Source organism: Pezoporus flaviventris, unplaced genomic scaffold, assembly GCF_033815535.1.
Source record: "Pezoporus flaviventris isolate CSIRO_AGI_PZ_B2104156 unplaced genomic scaffold, CSIRO_AGI_Pfla_v1 ptg000040l, whole genome shotgun sequence".
Taxonomy (NCBI): Eukaryota; Metazoa; Chordata; class Aves; order Psittaciformes; family Psittacidae; genus Pezoporus; species Pezoporus flaviventris.
In genome coordinates, this window is record NW_026892588.1 from 4,238,291 (window position 1) to 4,261,988 (window position 23,698).

A 23,698-nucleotide genomic window follows, 5' to 3' on the forward strand; every position below is an offset into this window, starting at 1 on the left:
TTTGCAGTTTTTCTTTATTTTAGCTGGTTAATCTGCTTCCTCCCTGTGTTTTGTTAGCTAAGGGGGTGGTCCTTCAAGTATATATGTATGTAACTTGGTATGCTGAACCTCAAATACAAATATGTTTTCCAAACCGAGGTCTAAGATAACAAAGGAACAAAGGCTGTTAAGGTTTTTGCTGTAGTCTGTCAGCATTTTCTCTTGCGGCTCTGAGGAGCTCTCAGCCGTCTTTTGTACAAAAGCACTGTATCCAATTCTTCTTTCACTGAAAGGAGATCTTTCTGGTTTCCTGAAGGTTGTTACATTCCTGTGTCAGATTTGAAACTTGTTTGATAAAAGAAACCATCTTTAGATGGACAGGAGGTAGTGTCTGCAGAAGCGCTGTGGTTTGTCTTCCCAGTTAGCATACTGGGACAGTGCTTGACAGATTGCAGACCACACTGGGCTTCAGAGGCAACTCAAAACGTGGAGGTTTTCTTGGAAATAAATATGATTCAGTGCAACTTGGTCAGTGATTGGAATGTTATTCTCATGACTTTGACCAATGGTTTCAACCTTTAGTGGATCAGTACAACACTTCAGTGAAGTATCTCCTTAAAATGCCTTTTGTATTAATTATTATGTTGCATATGTGAACTTAAACCTTTAAGTTTCTTCTTTGACATGTTTTGGGACCATCAAAACCGTAACATGTTAGAGTCTGAAGATGACTTAAAGGATGTGTATTTATTAAATAATACTACAGAAAGCTTTGTGGTAGTTTAAGATTTACAGAATATACAATGTTAGACTGCTTTGTGCTTTGTATCAGAAAGAGAGCTTGTGAATGTCCAGTGAAACAGAAGCTGGTGAGTGCTAGCCATGGTATTCCGAACCATTGTCAGGTGATATTACAAGAAAAATCAGGAATATGAGGGTAAATCAAGACTTTTTCCCCCAGACTTCAGCAAAAATCAGGGGTGTGAATTTGTAGCATTAAAGGTATAAAAGAAGCTTATAGTGGAACCATATTTGAGCCCTAAATCAGGATTTCGAGCTTTTCAGGAAGTATGGTAATGGGCTGATTCACCAGCTGCCTCTCCTGCGTATGTCACTTACTGAGTCAGTTTCGTTTATTCTTCAGGTATTAGAATGCCATTAACTGTTTTTGAAGCAAGCAGGAAACCATGTCTAAGGAATGCTCTATAACTGGCTTGAAAACCACATACAGAGTTTCAGCCCCAATGATGTGAGGCTTCTTTTTATATGTAGAATAGTACGATGGTTGCTTCCTATATTCTGGAAGTTCCCATTTCTTTCTCTTTTCAGGAAGAGAAGAAAGATTAGAGAACATACATGCAGTAGTGTTTGTGTAAGGCTTGTAGTTATTTTACTTCATCATGAAATGAGACAGTATTTTGGGTAATCAGGATACCTGTAACTTGAATACAGATTTTCTTTAGAAAAATGAAGAATATGAGTATTAAGCTAATTCAATGTTTATAGTGAAATACCTTTTTTTTTAAACAAATCTAAATAGACTTTTATGGAAAACCAAGTAGTTTCTGTTTGGCAAGTGCAAACATATGTGATGGTAACATTTTTGGGTTTACTGTAAAGTGCTATCTTGGGATTCTCAGAGAAAGGGATTTATATCATTGTCTATAATACGGGATGCTGCAGTCTACCTTCAGTTTGCCTTACTTAAAATATTTCCAGTGCTGTTCCACTGCAGTACTCCTCTGAGTAACTGAAGAAACACAGTATTGTGTGATAAAGTGCTGTGATCAGTAGCTAATTAAAGATATTAAATGCATGTTGAGATACTGAATTTTATATATTTTAAATGAATATTGGCATATATAAACTGCACATTGTATGTATGTGTAATGTCAATATGATCATTAATTTTCTTTTCAGTAGATTAAAATATGCAGCAGGCAGGTCTGTGCCTTGCCTGATGACTGACCAGATGGGTAAGAATTGCTGGTAGTTCTGCTGGCTTGCTGGCTGGAAGCTGCCCCAGAATAGAAAGTCTTTAGCAGTTAAGGTTTACCCCCCTCATCATCTTACAGATCAGTATTTTCAAACGCAACATTCACACACTTATTTAGGAGGTATCTACATGATATTAGGCAGGCAGATGAGACTGAGCTCTGCTGGCAATCCAGGAGCAGTGCAGTTGGTGTGGCTTGGTGCCACAATGAGCATACCTGGTTTGGAGCTGCATGGTGCTTCCTCAGCTCCCTGTGTCCTACTGCACAGGGTGGAGGCAATGTATCCCTGCCTGCTTCTCTCCAGACCTGGACATCTTTGGTGGTGTCCGTGGTAGTGAGCCGGGAGCAGCATTTGTGTTGAAAGTCTGATTGATCAGCAGGTTTCGGAGTAAGACCCCTCTGTGGAAAAAGCAATACTTAAAAATGAGTCAGCTCTGGGTTTGATCACACATTAGTAAAAATAAATAATGGCTTGATTGTCCTGATGGTGCTCTCGATGATTTGGCATGCTTCCCAGGCAATGTAGGTTATCTTTTATACTCTTCAAATGTAACTTGAATTTCAGCATCTGAAAAATGCTGTGATAATCAGGAGACCAATTCTCTTTGCACTATCGAAAAGCTGTCTCAGGTGAGCTTAGCAAAAGACACCATTAACTGAGGGTTTCCAGCCTGAGATGGTTAGCTGCAGGGATGGAGAGCTTGCTTAGATTTGGTAGGTGTTGGGGCTTGGGGAGCAGTCTGGGCTTGAGCTACTGCCATGGTGCAGCACAGGAAGGCTCCACATAGAGCAAGTGCACAAGTGCAAGTGCTTCAGGGTGAGAGAAGGCAGAGCAGAGTGGAAGTAGCAGAGGTTCATATGCTTTGTGAGAGGATGATGGCAAAAGCGGAAGTCTTATCTCGTGTAGTTGGATTTATGGCAGTGACCCAGCTAAGGTGTTGGGACAGCCACTGTGGAATATCTGTCATCTGGCTGTCCTTGTTACTGCTACTATCAGCTGAGCACAGGACTATGATTTCCCCCTTAATGTAGAGTAGCAAAGGGAAGGACACTTCGTAACTAAGTGCAGAGCATTGTTGCTGTATGGGGGTTGCCAAAAGGGAGACACTGCTGCAGGCTTGAAGAAGTATCGCTGGTTAAAAAATAACCAGTTTTTAAAAGAAGTATTTGTTTAGGAAAGCCTTGAGGACACTCTGTCAAAAAATACAAAGAAGAGATTAAAGGTTTAATGGTAGTGGCTTTCTGGAGTCTTTGCAGAATGCTGTGTTAAGCAAAATCACATCCCTGAAGAGAGGAGGCATTAAACTAAAGGCTCATACAGATTTTCCTGTTTCCTGGAGCTGGTGATACCCAGTGACAGGATCTGCCGGCATTCATGCTGCCATGATTCTCATTGGCATAATTAAAGGCAGAAGGACTAATTTCAACAACTTGATAGTTCTGACTCTTCTCTTTTTCAGAAAACTTTACTAGTTCTCTGAATACATTGTAATGAAACTTGGAGCTGCTTTTAGAAACAGTAGTGCTGTTAGGCGCATTGTTCTGATTTAACCGATGTCTTGCATGGGGGTTGTTTTGACCATGCTTTTTCATAGTGTTCTTAACATAATTGGTTTCTACAAATGTTCACATTAGTGTGTTTTAATGCATAGTGATGAATGAATGTTGGCAAGATTCTGGATTTCTGCCCCTCACCCCATCCCCTGCTTCAAGTACCCTAATGTGGAGTATGAGCTTCATAACAAATAAGCCAGACTCACCTTGGCTTTACTTTTTCACATTAAGTCTTCCTAGTTACTTTACTTTGTAAAGAGATAAAACCTGTTGCATGTTTTCTGTTTCTGTCACACAGGGTATTAGTCAAAATCACTGCTTTTCTAATATTTCCGTGTAAAATTCTTAGAATGGTGAGTCCTAAAACCTGCTCATATGGCAGTCATTTCTGCTGTGTTGTTAAGATTGGGCCTGTTTCTGCCAGCATTTATTTTCGGAATAGTTGCATCACTTACCATATTTTCAGCAGTTTAAAGCCTTTAAGGAAATAATCAGTCTTAAGTGAGATGTATGAGTTACCTTTATCGTAATTCAAAGGGAAACAGCAATAATTTATCCTTTCATAGTAATAGATGGTAAAGGATATTGACTGAGTGAAATATTAATACGTGTATTAAGCTTAAGGTTTTGAAACCTGTAGCAGTTTTTACTCTGTTCTTGTATAAAAGATGGTGACAAATGATAGTATTGGAAGGGATTTTTCAGAGTATCTTTAAAAGGTTGTGTTGGCTTGAGATCTCTTTTTGTTAAACATTGATATACCCAAGCTTCCTGTCTAACAGTGATGAAAGGACCACTTGGGACCTTACCTGTGGTGTGTATCCCTGCAGCTGAAGATTTCTGGCAAAATGTTATTACTGCTTCCAGGATGAATGTTAAGCATGTGGAAACTGGAAACCTCTTCACAGTCCTCTAGGAGAGCTCTTAAGTGTTATATTGCTGGTGGAGAAGAAGTGGGGAGATCGATGATCTCCGTTGGTCTGTAGTGTCCCTTTTGTTAGGAAGAAAACTCTGAACGCTTAAGGTGTTCAAAGTGTCTTCCTTTCAATATGACATGAAAATAAAATACTGCAGGATTTGATTCACAAAAACGTTAATGGTAGCATTGTGTCAAGCAGCTGCTTCTTTAGCAACCAGTCAGTCCATATGCTGTGCTTCAGGTATATGCGCAGTGTGTTGAGATGGAGTTACTTTTATTCAGTTGAAATTCTGCTTTAATTAGATTCTACTAAGGGGTCTTGGGAAAGGATTTTTTCCTGTATCTCGGTGTCTTTAGTATCTTAGCAATTGCTGTACTGCAGAGCTGTTTGTGACAACTGTTGAGCAATTCAGTGTTTTGACAAAGTCAGCAAAGGTCAGAATAAATAGTTGCCAGCAGCACAACTTCGGCTCTTCAGAGTTGGTTATGAAAAGTTTAACATTTTGCTAGGCAGCTGGCTTTTCCTTTAAGGTGCATCTGGAGTTTCTCTAAGTTGGGCCATGGAAGAATTGAGCTCTGAATCACTGTAGATCATAGCAGGATTCTCTTATGTTTTCAGTTGAGGTAGGAAGCTCTCGTGAGGGGTTGATTAGAAAATACCTCCAGGGCTGCTGCTCTTTCTTCTCTAGTGATCAGTCAATCTGTTAGGGCTGCACTGTCCTGTAACACTGGTCAAGAAGTGGCAGCAGATTATGATCAGTCCCCATTCACCTCCTCATTCCTGGACCTGAGGTTTCCCTGACTGCCTGCTTGGAGCTCCCTTATGCTCTAGTAACACCTCTCACTCTTCCTCCTGAATCTTCTCAAATGGCAGGCTTGGCCATGTGCTAGCAGTGGGAGCAGGGGACAAAGATGCTTGGTGTAAGGGTAACCTGGAGGTAAAGTGAGGAAGAAAAGGGAGCTGGCAGTGAGAGGCCTTAATGTAAGACGTTCAGTAACTGTTGTAGATTCATGGATGTAGATTCTTGGGCGACTTTCCTGCGCGCTGGCTAGAGGATCTTGTGCTTTGGTGTAGATTAGAAATGTGGTGCCCCTGCTTATCTGTCCTACCACTGTAGGGATTAACTGAAGGTGAACAGTGGGTGGCCTGAAGTGTTTGTGAAGTGCTCCGGTGCCCATCAAGGAAGTAGTTGACTATTTCTGTACCTGTTTTTCAATGGTTTCTGTGTCATTATTAGTTTATCAAGATGTTTTAAAACAAGCTTTTGTTTCTGTTTATTTTTCTAATGGGAAGTCTGAGCTGATCCTGGATCCTGCAGTGTTTCTGTACTGCAGAAATGAGCTCTGTGAGTATACTTTCTTTGGTGGGTTAGCAGCTCACTTGCATGTTACGTCTATGATATTGTATTGCTGTTGATGCTTGTGTTGCTTCTAACAGCCTGACAGTTCTGGAGAAATACATAGTCTCAATGTCCCTTCATGCATACTGTATATTTTCTTTTCCCTTTTTCAGGGCAGCAGGTTTACTGAAAATAAAGGTATTAAAGACAACTGTTGCATTCTCTTCTTTTTGTCATGGCAGGTGGCGACAGACAAGGTTGCAGGAAAACTGAGCTCTACTCTCTCATGGGTGAAGAACACTGTCTCGCACACCGTCAGTCAAATGGCCAGTCAGGTGGCAAGTCCATCTGCCTCATTACACACTACATCCTCCTCTACCACTCTGTCTACACCCGTGCTATCACCATCCTCACCAACACAGCTGAGTCCAGATGACTTAGAATTACTGGCTAAACTTGAGGAACAGAACAGGTAAATGAAAACCTTTTTGATCTTCCAAGAACCATAATGGGACTAAAACTGGCTTATTGCAGTTTCAGCAGAGAGACTGTTAAAAGGGGGCTAGTTGGTAAAGCTTCATGGCACAACATTGCAATGTCAAGGCTGTGAGGTTTAAGAACTTGTGTTCTTGTGCAGTAGTTCTGTCTTTGTGGTACTCTGAAAGGTGTTTTTCTCTCCTGGTTTTACAGGGATGTTTATAGCTGCCTCTAATCTGAAGAAATTGCACTGGAAACATATGATTTTTAGTATCCAATTTAAAATGGAGCGTTTCAGGGATGAGATTTTAATATAACCTCCCTGCCTTCTGAGACCAAAAATATTATTTCTGTGAGCTTTTTGAAATCTTAGATTTCTGAATTCCATTTTCTCTTTTTCCGTTTTTACCCAGTTCTTGCTTTCCACTGTATGACCTGCTATGTTTAGACACAGAGCAGTGTCCAGCCATCTTCCTGCTGTTACACTAAAGGTGATAGATGCATGATGCCTTAATTTCATGACAAGCAAATTCTTGATCAGTTCTGTCTGTTGATCCTGGTTTATTTTATTTAGCATAATAAGGAACCATTTTCTTGGCAGCCTTTCCATAAGGCAATATTTATCTGCACCTTCTACAGCTCAAGATGCAACTTTCAGTTGGATCAGTTGATCTTGATGTGCACAGTGATTGCAAGTTGTCTGTCTCACTAAGAAATAAAATTGGACTGTATGATTTCTTAATGTTGCATTCCCAGAACCCACACTTGCTTCCACTTTTGAGGCAAGACTTTAAAGTCATCTGGCCTCTTGCAAAATTCGGTACTGTTTGACAAGTGTGTTTCAGTGATTCATAAGAGGTTGGCTGCACAGAAGAAGCTGAGCTCTAGATAGGTTTTAAACCTGGCAGTATTTGTCCCTCGTGCTGTAGTGAAGTGCAGAGTTTGGTAGTTCAGCTCAAACCAGCTTGTGTTCTGTTTCTCCTGGTGTGCTGGACTTTGCACTGAGGCAGTTGAGGAACTCTGTGGTGGTTTTTCATTTTTAACTCTGCTGATTCAGTTATGAGAGCAGTAACTTTCAGTAGAGGATAAGAGTAACTGGGAGGAGGAGGAGCCAATGCCATTCTGTCACCTGGCGTGTCTTCTCTTATGTTCATGTTCTGCAGTCTAATAGCAATTCAACTTACAAGGAGTTTGTTGTATCACTCTAGTTCTTGACTGAGAATGGAAGGCAGCTTCTAGAAACACCTCATCCTCTTCTTGTGGTTTGAGATCGTCTTTCCTTTGAAGATGAACTGTATGCAATTTTCAGTGTGCAAATGAAAATTTATCAGAAGAAGAAAAGTTAGAGTGCTTTTAAGAAAGCTAATTTGCATTTGAGCTGAGGCATTCCATTCTGTTCACGACTAAGTGACTAACTTTTATTTGAAAAGTAGTAATACCTGTTCTTTGGACTGCTTATCTGTGTTGGAGTGTAATGTCTTTACTTCCAGAGCCATCTCATTAAGCCCTGCAGTTAGACTAGCTTGCTTGTTTAAAGAAGAATGTGATCTTGGGGTTGCTAGGCTTTCTTTTTCAAGTCAGCTTTCTTCATTTGGTAAGTAAGCTAGCAAATCTTGTCTGGTTTTATTTCATTTTAACCAGACCTGTTGTTCAAGCCCACATTAGTCTTGTGCAAATTCTAATTAGAGGCTATCCTATCAAGTGCACCTTCTCTCACGAGATTTTACACTTTAATACTGAAATCTGATGCTCTCATGCTGTATGCACTGTATTTTCAGAACAGTTTGAGTCTGCATTTTAGCACAGTGGCACTTTGTTGCCAAGAAATTGTCCTCTGAACACAGGGAACTATTCTTTCTGCCTGTTGGAAGAATTGCTGGCGATAGATATTTTTAAAGGTTTCTTTCTCACTGCTGGCTTCTATGTAAATAAGGAGAGCATGAATTAGTTAAACAGCTAGGAATGGAAAGAACTCAAATTGTATCAAGCTATGTCTTACAAGGCATTCTGTAACTCAGTTGTGCTGAAAGTCTTCTCAGAGTAATGCCATAGCTCAGTCCAGAGTCCTGGCAGAGCTGTTTGGCATTAGTAAATCATTTATAAAGTTTTAAGTGAAAGAAAACAGTGACTAAAAGCCACAGAACTTGCTTCTTACTGTAGAAAGAACTTCCTATTTTCAAATCTAAGGATAATGAGTTTATCCAGGTAAGGTCAAATTACAGAAACTTAGTGTAACTTCTGTTACATTAAGTTACTTTCTACTGTTTCACAGTAGAAAGCTGTGAAAAATAAACCTTGTTTTTGTAAGTGTAATGATTATTCTGTGCTGGCTTTTCCTCTGTGACTACTTTCAATTTATCTTTAGGCACTGTCTTTCAATACGGATCAGTACAGGCCAGGTTTCTAAACACTAAAAATGATTTTTTTTTTCTGAAAACAAGATTTTCTGCATTCCAGAAATCACTAAGTGAAAATTAGTCTTGAAAAAAATAGTTGTGTTTTTTTTTTTTCTCAAAGGCATTACTATTTAACTGTTTTCCAAACAAAATATTACTTTTTATAGGGCAGAGACTGTACTTCTGTCTTCATGAATTAAATGGCATTTTTTCTATAACTTCCATGAACCCCTGTAGGTAAAAGCTTGAAACAGGGAAAGCTGGTTTAAATCATAGCAGAGCGCTCAAAAATTGGTATGTCTGCTGAGATTTGTGTACAGTCTCGGGTAAAATCTAACTTGGGTTATAATTACTCAAGCAGCTAAAGCCTAACCTGACCTTGCTGAAATGCTGGGGGGGGGGAGGTTAGATTTTTTGCATGTGCATTGAGAAATATTCAACCAGATCACTCTGATTTACAGACATAGGAATTCTTGGAAGTTAAACACAAATTAAATGCTCAATATAGCCAAACACTTTCTCAAGTCAGTCTGAGCACTTGCTCTTACCAAACATGCGATCTAAAAACTTTCCCCCTGCTTATGGGGCTCACTATTAGTTGAGGACAAAAACCATACCTTTTAGCCCAGAATCCCTGGCCTTGGCAAGCAGCTAACAGAAAAGTCCCTTCAGCAGCTTGTCCAGCTCCTGGCATGTCTTAATGTACACCTTGCTGCCTGAGAAACCTAGAAGTTCTTATGTCTGAGCTCTGCGCTTTATTATACTGTACTATATTATTCTGTGCTACCCGCTTTTGTTGCCTGATCCTCATTCTTCAGCTCTGTGATTTTGTTTGTAAGACACCATGTTGAGTTCTGAACAGTGTCAGCAAATGTCAGGTGTTTTAAAATCATTTCAGGTTTTAGTTTTTCTGTCTGTGTTTACATTGTCAATTAAAAGCGTAATCAGGTAGACTTTCAGGAAGCTATTTTTTTTTCTCTTCTTTACTCTCTTTCTTGCAGAGCTTTGACATTTTAGTTTTTCTGAGAAAGATTTCTGTTCACTTTTTCCCAATAAATACTGGATTTTTTTGTCCTGGCCCATGGCAGGGGATTTGGATCCAAATGATCTTTAAGGTCCCTTCCAACCCAAACCATTATATAATTTGAAACTATCATTGAGGATATTTAACTATTATGTTCTCTTTGTCAGTCTGATGCACGATAGCTGTAGGGGTTTAGTTGCTGGCAAAATCAGCCCTCTTGCTGGTACTTGCGCCTCAAAACAAAACTTGTACTTGTCTTTTGGGCTTTTAATAGCTGATTGATGAATGTGTAAGAGAGAGCTGGACTTGCAATGCTTCTGTGCTTTCTCTAGTTTTATATCTTCATGTATTAAGATCTAGTTACCTGAGACTACATAACACTTGTATTAAAATCTCACTTCTTTTAGTCTTGTTGATGCAAGATACGACATTCTTAAGTGCTGCAACATGAGCTGCTTTTCTGTCTGCAGAATTACTTGAGATCTCGAGAAGAAGCGGTAACACTGACCAGTTCATTTCAAATTTAGTATAAATGAAGGTCAGAAAAACTGTTCCATGGAAACTTTGGGAGCATTCTTTGTAATGAGTCTGGGAGACTTGACTTCTAAACAATTAATAGTGTGGTCCTGTGATTAGAAGAACTTGAATTTATTTGGGTGGGGGGTTTTTGTGCTTTCTTTGCAGACTCCTGGAAACAGATAGCAAATCTTTGCGATCAGTAAATGGGTCAAGAAGAAATAGTGGATCTTCTCTTGTATCTAGTTCATCAGCTTCTAGCAATCTCAGCCATCTTGAAGAAGACTCATGGATCCTCTGGGGGAGGATTGTGAATGAATGGGAAGATGTACGGAAAAAGAAAGAAAAGCAAGTTAAGGTAGTAGTTGGACAGCTTTTTTTTGCCTTTTTTAGGTTATATTGTAAAGTGATGCAGATGTTACTGTTTTATCTTCCTGTTGGTCGTACTTTTAAAATAAATATGTAATAGGAGCTTCCAGTTGAATTTGTTCCATCCCTAAGCCTTAGTGCTTCCTGTGTAACTGTTACCGAACTTTGGTAATGGCTTTGCCCAGGTAATGTCTTTATTAAAAACTACTGTTTACTCTGTCTTGAATACTAAAGCTTTCAGTCTACCTCTAATGAGAGGTTCCTATGAATATAGGGAAGATTTGCTTCAAGCTTCCAAAATGGAATTACTGAAAACCCGCTTGAGGGCATCTGGATGCTGTGATTGTTTTCCCACTGAGCAGCTGTCTTTTTCAAGCATTCTCATTAGAAGAGCTGACAATCCTACTGTATGAGGCTCTGAGTTCAAGCTTTTTGTGCATGCCAAGTGCATTGACCCCAGGGATGACCTCAAGCATAAGAACACATAGTTTCTAAATTCTGAGTGGAACGAACAAACTTTGACTAGTGTGTGTCCAGTCTGGGTTAGTTGTAAGCATGTACAGCCATGGAGTTCAGTTACACTTTAAATTCAAACTAAAAAGCAGCTAGGGCATTTGAACATACCCATGTTACAGAGGCTGCAAAGTACAGCAGCGTGGGATTGTTGTTTGTAGGCAAGTCTGTTCTGCTTTGGTTCTTTATTGGCTCTAGTCTGTAGTTCTATGTGCAGAATACAAATTTCAAGGTCCTTTGAGCAGATTGAAATGTGTGCGTATGAATAGGTTGTGGGAAGGCAGAACAATGGTCTGAAGTAAAGTATCTTTTATGTGAAGCAGTTGTGAAGAGAGAACATGACTTGAGAGAGGAAACAAGGAAAAAATTAATTCAAGACTTCTAGCTTGCCCAGGGAGAAGTTTCTGGAAAGGTGTTCCCAAAATACCAGGAGAAGGAGGCCATGTGAGCCTGGCAAGAGAAAGAAGTGAGATGGTAATATCTGGTTGGAAAGAATTCATTTGAGCTGCCTGCATTAGAACTTCTTAAAGTTTCACGATTATACTTGGTTTTATAGCTGGCCAAGTATATTTGGGGAGTATTTGACTAACTTCTAGTGAATATTTAAGTATATTGCTAGTGGCTTTTCCTTTGCTGGTTAAATAATTCTAAATATCTTCTTTGTTTTTGTTTTGTTTGTCAGAAGTCAGCCTAAACAGTGTCATTCTGCATTTACAGTGGAATACCAGAACATGCATATCTATTTCCTGACTGTGCCAGTAGGTATGACTTTAGCAGCATAGGTATCTTTTTGTCTTGGCTGTGAAAGCAGGTCTTAAGGTATTATGTATCCGTTAAGTTTTTTAAGCTTTAGACATAGGTGTATATAACTTCTTGCACAGGGGACATGCTCCATCCTGATGCCTCTTGATCCACTTCAGAACTCGCTTCCTATTTATGGAGGGATTCTGAAGGATGACTTAAGTCCTGCTTTTCAGTGTGCATAATAGTATATAGAATAGCATTGCTTTATTGGTGCTTAGCAGGTGTGTTTTCCTGCTGTTCCTTTAGGAATGTTGAAGGGATTGACACTGTTACTCTGTCAAGTAGCTGCACAGTAACTTAAAACAAGAAACCACTTGCCAATGCTTCATTACTGGTAGCCCTTGAGTTATTAGATGATCCACATTGTTGGTGCATTGATAGTGCATTGCTGACAAAACTAGAGACAAATGTGGAAAACTAACATGTGAGGGTGGTTGTCTTGGATTTAGAAATCCTTCAGGAAATAACACAGGACTTCATAGTTGTCATTGGCGAGACAGATAGTTGGAGTGGCATTTACTGGGATGGTCTGAAGACGGCTGGAGATTGTGGGATATTAGAAAATTGAGGTCAGTGGTGCAGAACTCCTACAGTAGAGTTCAAGCTTAACAAAAATAAACTTGAAAGCAAGAGTATCTTTAAAAGTTACCACTGTTGCATTAATTATTCTTGATGTTTGGCAAAGTAGGAGAAATACTTGGAACAAACAGGCCGAAGAGGAAGCTTTGCAGATAGGAGATTTTGTTCAGACTAAATACTAGTGAAAGAAAGTCTCCTTTAGGAGAGAGAATAGATAAGTTCTTAAGATACAAAAAATTATTAAAGGAACCAGCTTGTCTGGAAGAGTCCGTATTCAAGGTCAGACTGATCCTTGATGCAGAACATACCCTGAAGATGGTCTGTGAACTTTCTGAATCATGCTTTTTTGTTGTTTTCAGATCATGCAACAAGGCTACTTTGTGCTTATGCTTTCTGAAAAGACAAGTATCAGGTTCTTAGTTCTCTTAAACTGGGAAGGTCTGAATTGTGTAATACCTAGCTGATTTTTCTTTTCCAGGGAAGATGAAGGAAATTGGGTTACTTCAGTACATGTGAACTTAATGTTTTCTTGGTCTAGTGTCTCAAACTGCATTTAAATACTTTCTTAAAGGAGAACTTGCAAATACTGGCACACCAGAGAAATTAGATACAACTTGTCAAGTTTGCCAAATGAATTCTGACAGTAGTACTATGCAGTTCTTTTGTTGCAGTTGGCTGTGCTACAGGTAGTTCCAGCTCTTATCATTTACCTATCTTGGAAATAATTTTTAGTCACAGATTTCTTATTTCTCAATCACTATAAATATAATTAAGAGTATTATCTTCTGTCATCTTTTGTGAAATATAAAATTAACTGCAGTAAATTATGGCTAATGGGAGTTCTTATTTAAATTTACGTGGATATTCAGTTTTTCACGTAGCCTACTAGGGGCTTACTTTCATTAGCTAAATTTAGCCACTTGAAATGATGCAGGGTCTCCTTACTTTTGTTAGCTAACAACGTATCGTGCTAAACTATGCATATATACATACTATACCGCATACTATAAAATGCGTGATTGGTTTGTGACATGATGTAAACATTTTCTGAAGATGTGAGGAACTTTGTTGAAGTGTTTTGTTCTTAAAGCTCATGCTTATATTTTCAGGAAATATAAATAGATTTGTATACTTTTTTTGTGCTTTAGGAGCTTGTTCGAAAAGGGATACCTCATCATTTCAGAGCAATTGTTTGGCAACTCTTATGCAGTGCTCAAAGCATGCCAATTAAGGATCAGTATTCAGAGCTCTTGAAAATGACATCTCCTTGCGAGAAACTAATAAGAAGGGACATTGCTAGGACATACCCTGAACATGATTTTTTTAAGGAAAAAGACAGCCTTGGGCAGGAGGTCTTGTTCAATGTCATGAAGGTAAGTCAGTATTTCAGGCCTTCAAAATACATTAGCAAAAATGTGCACAAAAGGTTGGGGAAGAATTTGCTTTGTGTATCATGAACTTGCATCAGTTTCATGTGCTTAAGATTTTTTTTTTTTAAAACTTGCTCTGCTTGACACTGGGAATGCTTTTAACAAATTGCATTCTACTAATTACAATTCCAGCTATTGAAAGCTATCTTTTGAGTATGTTACTTCTATAGTTAATGGCTTTACGTTATAAGAGACTTAAACTTATTAAGCTTCCATTAAAACCAAGTCACATTCTAACTGCTGATAGTATAATGGAATAAAGTGTATACTGTTAAGTAAACAGTGTTGGCCAAGACAAGAGCATTGTAAATCAGAACTATCATTCAGTTTTCAAGTGTTTCTGAACTGCAAGTGGTAGCAGCAAATGGCAGGTGCAAGCTAATGTGCAGTTGTTACAGTGCCTAAGCACAAAATGAGAATGCCACCGTGAAATTGTTTGCATTGTTTTGTCTTCATTGTACTCAAGCTTAAATTTTGAGAGACTTTAACATCATTTCAACAGAAAAGTTAGCGGGTTTCTAAATCAGAGTAACTTCCATAACTCTTAAATGAAGATGAAACATGCGTGGAGATCACTGCATTTCCTCTACCTGTAAATAAAACTGCAGCACATAATTTTTCTGATAAAACCTGTTGTTTCTTTGGTCTGTCTCCTGCTTCAAGTAGTAACCTTGTGCAGTTTGTATGCCAGCCATGTCTGTTATCTTCTGGCAAATTCCTGTAGTTGAGAAAAGCATGTATTATTTTTTTTTTTTTAGGTATACCTTAGTTTTAGCATTGTAGCTATCAGAGAGCAGAGTTCATACGCCTTTGTACAGGCAAGTAGCTATTAGAATATCTAACTAAAATATTGTGCATAGAATGTCTCTCCTCACTGGATTTAAGAGAGGAAAAGTAAGTTATTAGCAAAGTAATAGCATGAACTACTATTACATTTTACTCATAATGAGGTTTAAATTGTTGCGAGTCTTTAAACTTTCTTTCCCAGGCTTATTCTTTGGTGGATCGCGAGGTTGGATACTGTCAAGGAAGCGCCTTTATAGTTGGATTACTGCTTATGCAGGTAAACACGATATTAAAAATACGTGAACCTTTAAAATCCCTGCTAGAATGCATTATTAAACATGGTGGCTTACTGGGAATTTCTAGAACAGCTTTCCTTCATCATTCTGTTACAATGGAAGTGTCAGAGACTGCTGTTCACTCTGCAAATCCCATGAGATTTATTCTCTGTGGTTCTATTTGCCAAGATACTGTCTTTGAGAATACATTTATTTCTCAGGACTAAGATAGGATTGCAGACTTCAGAGCTATTTTGGTGAATGCTGTTTCAACTGTTAACAAACTTCTCAGTTCTATTACACTGAATCTCCTCAGAGTTCTAATGGAACTTCACAGTTGATTTGATCACCTTAAAGCTGCCTTTGTATTACTCCATTTTGTTTTTGACAAAGTAAGGTATATTATAAGAAATGTGCATACCTCCACTTCACTTTAAAAATCACTTAGTAGAACTCAGTATATACAAAACTTCATTACAGTAATTGGTTATAAATCCTTTAAAAAAAACATGCAATCAAACCCAAACCCCATTCCTTCCCTCCCCAAACAACAGTAAAAAAACCCTAAACAAACGAGCCACCACCACCTCCCCTCTCCCAAAACCAAACAACAAACCCAAACCAAAAAAATCAAACCACCCAAACCCAAAAATAACCATATACAAAACACCTTAAACCCTCCCAGGCTTACTCTGCTATATCCTTACATTTGTCTAGAGTTGTTACTGTGCTTTTTTCATTTTTACTATAGATGCCAGAAGAAGAGGCATTCTGTGTGTTTGTTAAATTAATGCAAGATTACAGACTACGAGAACTCTTTAAACCAAGCATGGCTGAACTGGGCCTTTGTATGTACCAGTTTGAATGCATGATACAGGTACATACAAAATCTATCAAACTTTCTCTTCAGTAACTCTTAATAAGGAACTTGGAAATTACAGTTAACAGTGGGCACGTCTGCTGACTAACAGGCTGTTCTGACAGTAGCTAGTGTCAGAATTTCAGGAGAAAAGGCATATGGCTGTGTGGTCTACATTTTTAATATTGGGAGACAGTGACTGGCTTTAAACACAAGCATGAGTATTTGTATTGCTACAGTTAAGCATATGAATGTCTTACTCCGTTTGGATTGAAGATTCTGAAAGTGTCATCAGAGCCAATTTATAGCTATTTTTATAGATACAAACTGGGAGATAGTCTCATACATAGAATTAAAATTGTGTTCAGACTTGGCACTTAGAACACTTTCTTCCTGGCCAGGTTTGTGGTTTGTTTCTGATCATGATGCTCGGGGTGGGATGTTAAAACACATGTCTCTGGCCGTATCCTAGATTTTTCCAGCTCTTCTCTGTAGCCCACTCTAGATGTAATTTACAGATTTACAAGCCTGTGGCTTCCTGTTATGATCAGGAGGTGTTTTTGTAATCTCTGCTTTGCAGGGTAGAAGTGCTACAGGGTATTCAATGTTGGGACTTCAGCTGTGTAGTTCTTGGTAATGATGAGTCCTGTCTTTCCTAGTCCTCTGTTACTAAGATGCTGTCTATACTAAATATCAATTATTCAAAATCTCTCAAAACCATGGACACAACAAAACTCCCAGCAAAAGCTTAACATATATTCTTTTTCTTCTAGGAGCATCTTCCAGAGCTTTATGTGCACTTTCAGTCTCAGAGTTTCCACACTTCTATGTATGCATCGTCATGGTTTTTAACTATATTCCTTACAACTTTTCCACTACCAATTGCAACAAGAGTATTTGATATCTTTATGTCTGAGGTAACTACTCAATCCTCATATGCTCTATTTCAAGGGTAGCTGTCAAAACAGCTACTTTTTTTAGGTAGTGGTGTAAATCCCGCTATTGTGTGCAAATCTCACATAGTCCTGCTTTTAGTTTTTATGCTTATCAGATTATTTTGTAGGGGAAGATGTCTGTGTATGTAGTCTGTCAAGGAGGAGCAGCTAAGTCTTTGAATGTAGATACTGTATGTAATTCTTCTCTAAGCCTGTTGAAGAGTTACTATATCTGTCAGTTCTGGATGCAGTAGCATTGCATCCAATGGGGACCTCAGTTTCTTAGCATTATAGAAACTTTGGGATGGAAAGTGATGCAGCTTTCAAGCCAAATTGAAGTTCCTTGAGATTATACAGGCCAAGGTGAGGGAGCGTTGTTATCTGTTACTGTCCAGATGATGTACAGTAGCAGAAGAAACTCATGGAATTATTCAGTCACCTAAGTTGTGTTTAGCAACGGAGCTTTGTGTGGTTGTAACTGGGAACAAACCGAAGTTTATGGTCCATTTATGCTTTTTCCCTGCAATCATCGTTTAGAAAATACTAAGTCAAAGGTGACTCCGCTTACACTTTAGAATGTACAAGACAGTGTGTATGGGCAAGACATTCCCTTTTATCTGTTTAACTACATTGTACCCTTTTGTTTGAGAAACTGGATGAGATTGGTGACATTAGTGAACAGTAGAATTGTTCTGTACTGTTGACGATGCCATGAATAACTACTGGATATTTCTTCTGTTTTCAGGGTTTAGAGATAGTATTTCGAGTAGGTTTAGCAGTACTTCAGATGAATCAAGCAGAGTTACTGCAACTTGACATGGAAGGAATGTTACAGGTAAATTAAAGTTATAACAATTGCTAGAGATGTCTGAAATGTGTAATGTGAGTGTGTGTATATTTCCTCCCAGCTATTAATTTTATGTTATCTTGTGCTCTGATTCCTTTTAGCACTTTCAAAAGGTCATTCCACATCAGTTTGACAGCGGTCCAGACAAATTAATCCAAGCATCTTACCAAGTCAAATACAATGCAAAAAAGATGAAAAAGTAGGTATAACGTTTTGAGAAATGGATTATACTGTTGCTAAGAACTGTTTTTTATCTTTAAACAACAGTTTAAACTTGACCAGTAATGTAATAGTTATTCACTATTTCATTTTGAATTTGCCATCTTTAAATTTTTTGGTGTGTGATAATATAATAAGTTAAAACTGAAGTTCTGTCTGCAAGAAAATTCTTCTAAAGCAGTATTTGCTTTTTTTCTTATATATAATAGTTATATCACATTTATAAAGTAACCTAAAAAGCTTTTTAAGAAACCTGCAAGTTATGGGAAGTTACAGCACTTCTGTGAATATGATATGAATAGAAAAAACTCGGGGGCATGGGGGTGTGTGAGTGTGGTTTTTTTGGGGTGAGGATGGTTTGAGTTGTTTTTTTTTTTTGAAGATGAAGTAGGGAAAGGAGGTTAAACTTTAAGATCTAGCCTAAATTCTTAAGACTTGTGTTCTTAGGAACTGAAAAAGTATTCACAGCGCTGAAGAGCATGTCTATGGTCGTGCTGTTTAAAATATAAATAGATGAAACTTTGTAATACTATTGATAATTGTAAAACAACTTTCATTTGGGGTTTGAAATCCTGAGGGTAATACTAATTTTTTAAGGTTAGTTGCATGTCTTCTCTTTCCGGCCTTTGGTAAACTATGTTTTGATAAGACAAGCTGCACATACTGTGCTTTTCCAGGATTAAGTTTGGCAATTCTCCAGTTGGTTGTAATTTATTGTACAGTTACTGTTCTTGCACTGCAGATTGTGCTGGGGTCTTTTGAGTTGAATTTGCCAGTCCTTCTGTCAGCGACCTATGATCGGTGCTGTAGAGTGAGCAGTCTTCTCTAAAACAGAACTAGTAACAAAGCTTTCAGGGAAAACACTTTCTCTGAAAGTCCATAGAAGTGTATAGAGTTGAAGATCCTACCATTCCAGACTAAACTTCCTTGGTTGCCCTCTGTAGAGGCATTGTTGACCTCAGTTTATTTTTTCTTGTTGCTACCTTTTTCAGCTTGGACAATTTTGTAGTTTGCTGGAGAGGGGCCAAAATTATTTTACATGTTTAAGATACTTATCTCAAATATCTTGGCATCTTCTTGTCTTCAGTACTTTCCAAGCTGTTTTCTTTGGCAGAATCTATTGAATTGATTATTGTATTGTTACACTGAGTGTTTTTTACAGAGTAGCTCCAAGTCATTGCCGCTATAAATGTATGAGAAGCACCTGCACTTCAGAGTGCCCATTCAGGGTCTGTTCATACCTACAGTCTTTAAGTCTAATGTCCAGACTGAATATTTACAGAGTGCATTTCAAATGGCCACTTAGAGGAAATATCAGTAATCTGTATCTCTGTTCTACTCTTGTTTGTTTGGTATCATACCAACAAGTAAGTTATCCACACTATTTCTAATCATAATTTACTGTTTCTAATTTTTAGGTTAGAAAAGGAATACACTACAATAAAGACAAAAGAAATGGAAGAGCAAGTTGAAATTAAAGTAAGAGAGCCTCAACAAATTTAGTTATGGATCAGTTAAATTCCTAGATGTGGACTTATATATCTGATCGGTATGTGTGGCAGCACATGTAATTGAGGTCTCCAGATTCTTTCAACACTTGTGTCTGGGGTGTCTGTTCAGAAAGGACACTCAGAGTGAAATTACTGAGACTTCTGGCAGACATTTAAAGAGGTATCTTTGATGAAGATCTGCTGTATTCATTTTTTCATTATTTTCTGCTGACTAAATCTTGGTTACAGATGGCCTCATTTATCAGTGGTTCCAAATATGCTGGTTTAGGTGTAGGTGTACCACACAGGAGGTTTTTAAAACATAAAATAAGAGAGAGTTTTATTTTGAGATCTTGATTTTTTTATTTTTTTTTTCCTTACACATTGGACCCAAGGCTGTGTTTTCTGTCTGCAGTCATCTTTTCTTTTGGAGCTTCTGCAATTGATACATCATGTGGGGAAAAAAAACACCCTGTGGGTGAAGTTTATTTCCCTTCTATGAACTGACCTACTTCCTGTATGTACTTAATCACTGCATCTTTTTGCCCTTGTGTTATAAACACGTATTTCCCACTTTCACCCCTTTTTTATCACTTTTTTTTTTTATTCACAGCATGGTGTTTGGTCTGGATTTCCTTCCTTGTGTCATGTTTTTAGCCAGTTCCATGAGAAAAGGCAGTGGGAGAAATGATAGTCAAGTGCAGTATATAAAGCTTAGTGGAGAGAGAGAGGTACAGGTTACTTCTTCCTGACCACTGCTAGTCATTTTGCCTTTCAGTATCACTTTCTGAGGCATGGGTTCACAATTCAGTGGCATGTACCTGAAAGCACAAAGGTGTTCCAAGCTTTTTCAGGCAGTTACTGTTGTAACAGGCACAGAGGCAGTTGGCAGCTTTAGGATCTGGTAATGGCATCTGAAATAGATTTGCAGGACTCAAATGATGGCCCTCTGCAGAACAGGACAGAATAATACCATTTGAAAGACAACTTTAACTCTAGATTCTAATCTTTTAACTTACTTCAAATCCTTCCTTGTTTCCCCCAATCTCAAAACCAAAAAAACCCTACCCAAACAAAACCAAAACCCAACCAACCAAACCCAGTAACCCAAAGCTGTCTGTTTCTAGGCCCTTCTTTGGGACCTTATATAAATCATTCACTGTCTTCTGCTAAGATCTGCTGTGTTAGTGAGATGGCAAAACAAGCACATTGAGTCTGCGTTTTAGCCTGGCAGGGTAAAGTATTACTGAACTGATATCCATGGTTATTCTTAGGGATACATACGGATCTTTTCTATGTGAACGCTGACTGCTAAAATTTAGAGGAAATGCACCAGTAAAATGTGCATTCAGTACAATTCTTACTTCTGGGGTATCTGAGGTAAATCATTCTCAGAATAACCTTACAGATGAAAATAAATACTATGATACAAATTAGCATAAATCTTTGAGAAGAAAAGGAAGGAAACCTTGTAGCTGTCTCATTAGCCTGTTCTAGTGCAGGGAGGGCACTTCCATGCTCCTCACCTGTAACAAGCATGTCTGGCTCGGTTTAGGAAGAGAAGGCTGTCCAGTCTGATGCGCGGTTAAGCTCTATGGTTAACCTGCAGACATGCTACTTTCATCCAATATGACACAGATGCTTTTGTGTAACACAAGACTTGATCTCACCTCTGCTATATCAAGCTGTTTAAACTCATCTTTTGAGTTAGTACATCATATAGAAAGGTGTTAGAAAGGTCATTATTTTTGTATTTATATTAATTTTCATAGATGTGGCGTGATAAAAATGGTTTTAGCTTGCTTGGTTTTTATCAGACTTTCAGTTCATAACTTGAGAAATATAGTTCTGAACCATTTACCTTCCAGAGGCTACGAACTGAAAATAGACTCTTGAAGCAGCGCATTGAAACACTAGAAAAAGTAAGTATGTTGGTAATTATATTGGACCTGTGTTAATTTATACTTAAATTCATGGCCATTTTATTATATGAAATGGAAATCTCAGAATTTACTGTTTTCTGCTAACCTATGGTGTTTACTAACAGTGCTTAGCCAAATAGCATGGCAATAATGAAACAGTTAGGGTCAGTGCTTGTAAATGTGTGCAGTTGTTAAGTCTGACTCTTACTGAATATGAAATCAAACATTTTGACATATCCAACTTCTGTTGTACTGTTTTCTTTCTGAATTAGAAGCATCTGTTTAAAGTCCAGAAGACTACATGAAGTAGTGGACTGCTTGGGTGGAAAAGAGGTTATTGCGAGAGAATCCTCAATTTTGACCTTGCTGGGTGTTTTTACATAGGAGCAAAATGACAGACCTACCAAAGACCAGACATGGAGATGAAAGCAGATTACTTCATCGCTAGCAAATACAGCAACAGAGGGGTGGTGTTGCAGCATTCATATTCAGTACAGAAAATCTGCTGCTATGAAATTGTTTTATGTAGTTTTGAATTTTTGTAGCAATTCTGGGTACAGTGTGGGGAGAATATTTTTTATTTCACACAGATTTAGTCTGGAGCAGAGTTTTGTTAGGCTTCTTTGTAACTGGATATGACTTTAAAAGTATGCATGATAACTGGTATTCCTACATTGCCAGCATGAAGGCATTGTTCCCCAGTGGCCTCTCCTATATTCTGGTATCATGCTTCTTGTGACAGATTGCATCTGAGCTGGCCTGCTCTAGAATGAGAACATTCTTGTCCATCTTAACCAGGAATAGCAACTGTCTTTCATCAAATGAAATGGAATGTTGTGAGTTGCTAACAGTGGTTTGTGTTTCACAGGGAAGAAAATGGTAGAGGTTCAATTTAGAGTGACATAACCAAAAGATGTCACTTCTGCTGTTAAATCCACTACAATTTCTTGGAAAATCAGTCAACGTATGGCAAATTCTCCTTAGTTGATTTCTGAATTTTTAGTGTGGGGAAAATGCACGTAATGAGAACATATGGAAGACGTGACCAGAAATGCAATTTTATAAACATATTTGTTTCTCTTGAAGTGCTGATAAAATTAACTGAAAAGTGCAAACTCTTAAGGAGTTTGAAGCTGTAGCAAATCACTTCAATGCTCCTCACAAATCTATAATCTAAATATCCCTGTTATACACTTAACTTGCAGAGGTTTGAAATCAGAGGGGCTTTTAATTAGGAAGTCCATGATGAACTGCCAGACACTAGTGCTGTTGCAAGTTCTGTACTAAAAATTTCAGAACTCATTTTAAGTGTTCCATTCTGACTGGAATTGGAACATTTCAGAATGGGAAAATCTTATCTGCCAATAAGAATTTATGATGTTTGCTCTCATCACAGCATCTGAAAAGCAGATCATAAATTGTAAACACACCCATTCAGCTCTTCTGTTGGAAACTTATTTTTATTATAAAATATATTTTTCCTCATCCTAACCTGTCTTATTCAGTTGTGATTTCCTAAATGTACCTTAATCAGAAATGTCTTGCCTTAACTTCTAAGTATTGGCTCTTATCAACCAGTTTGAACTTTAATTTTAATAAAAGTTCCAAGGATGAAGATGATCTGTGAATAGATGTGTTCTGTTGTAGAATATGCAAAAACTGAGTGCTTTCAAGGGTGATAGGGTAGAAATTAATGAAATGTGCAACTCGGGGGGGGGGGGGGGGGGGGATGATGTAGTGCTTGTCAGCATGCATCAATGCAAATTTCTTTCTTGAAAAATTTTGGCAAGGAAAGAGAATCTATTAACTACTCTACCGAGTTCAGTAAACCAAAATATTAGCTGTCATAGTTCAGATTTTTTACTTGTGTCTGTCAATTTGCACTATTTAACTTTCCTGCTTCATCTATTTGGGAGCTTTAGTTCTGCATGAATGCCTCAGTGCTTAGTGGAGATTCCTCTGTGCTCAAATTGTGCCTTCCTTTCACATTGTGGGCAGACCATAGACCCTACCTTGCATCTAGCTCCTAGATCATATCAGATACTGTATGTGTAACTTCTGTTAATTGGGATGCCAGCCAGTTGGATCTAAGTACTCAGTCTCCTGTAGGTGAATTTGAAGTGTTACAGAAATCTGGCTCTGAGAACTTCTTGTAAGCAGGGACTGTATTAAAGCTATTGCAGAAAACGCTGCTTCCTTTCAAGCTTAAAAGAGTTTGTACAGAAAATGGGTAGAATTTGGGCATTTTCTTTTTCTCAGCTCTTGTCCTTTTTGCCACTATTATCACCCCTTTGTTTTTTGATTTTTCTTTTCCTTATTCCTATCTGAATTTTTCCTTTGTAGGAAAGTGCTTCCTTGGCAGATAGATTGATACAGGTATAGTCTTTTAGTCTTTTACTGTATGACTCTCTTCCTACTCTCAAAAAACCCCAAATTGCTTTGATGCATGCATATTTGCATGCTGTACT

The 23,698-nt window shown here is 38.2% G+C and overlaps 1 protein-coding gene and 1 long non-coding RNA gene across 13 annotated transcripts in view; one reads left to right on the plus strand and one right to left on the minus strand.

Moving 5' to 3' along the window:
* EVI5 (ecotropic viral integration site 5) overlaps positions 1-23,698 on the plus strand; it is a 78,627-nt gene that overhangs the window by 5,392 nt on the left and 49,537 nt on the right. For 6 of the 12 annotated variants that reach the window (XM_061465479.1, XM_061465487.1, XM_061465484.1 and 3 more), the window contains exons 2-13: positions 5,744-5,795; positions 6,032-6,261; positions 10,371-10,560; positions 13,616-13,840; positions 14,886-14,960; positions 15,710-15,835; positions 16,591-16,734; positions 17,498-17,587; positions 17,701-17,798; positions 19,237-19,297; positions 21,177-21,230; positions 23,574-23,606. In XM_061465479.1, the coding sequence (XP_061321463.1) occupies positions 5,787-5,795; positions 6,032-6,261; positions 10,371-10,560; positions 13,616-13,840; positions 14,886-14,960; positions 15,710-15,835; positions 16,591-16,734; positions 17,498-17,587; positions 17,701-17,798; positions 19,237-19,297; positions 21,177-21,230; positions 23,574-23,606 (1,335 nt within the window). In that variant the 5' untranslated portion in view covers positions 5,744-5,786. Of the gene's footprint in view, positions 1-5,743; positions 5,796-6,031; positions 6,262-8,344; positions 8,472-10,370; positions 10,561-13,615; positions 13,841-14,885; positions 14,961-15,709; positions 15,836-16,590; positions 16,735-17,497; positions 17,588-17,700; positions 17,799-19,236; positions 19,298-21,176; positions 21,231-23,573; positions 23,607-23,698 lie in introns of those variants that run through there. The other 6 variants (XM_061465478.1, XM_061465486.1, XM_061465477.1 and 3 more) reach the window with 3 other exon arrangements.
* On the minus strand, positions 1,166-4,463 carry LOC133275503 (uncharacterized). The gene is made up of 3 exons (XR_009745552.1): positions 4,340-4,463; positions 2,193-2,375; positions 1,166-1,300 (listed from the first exon to the last, which is right to left on the minus strand). It is a non-coding gene; the product is annotated as an uncharacterized LOC133275503 (long non-coding RNA).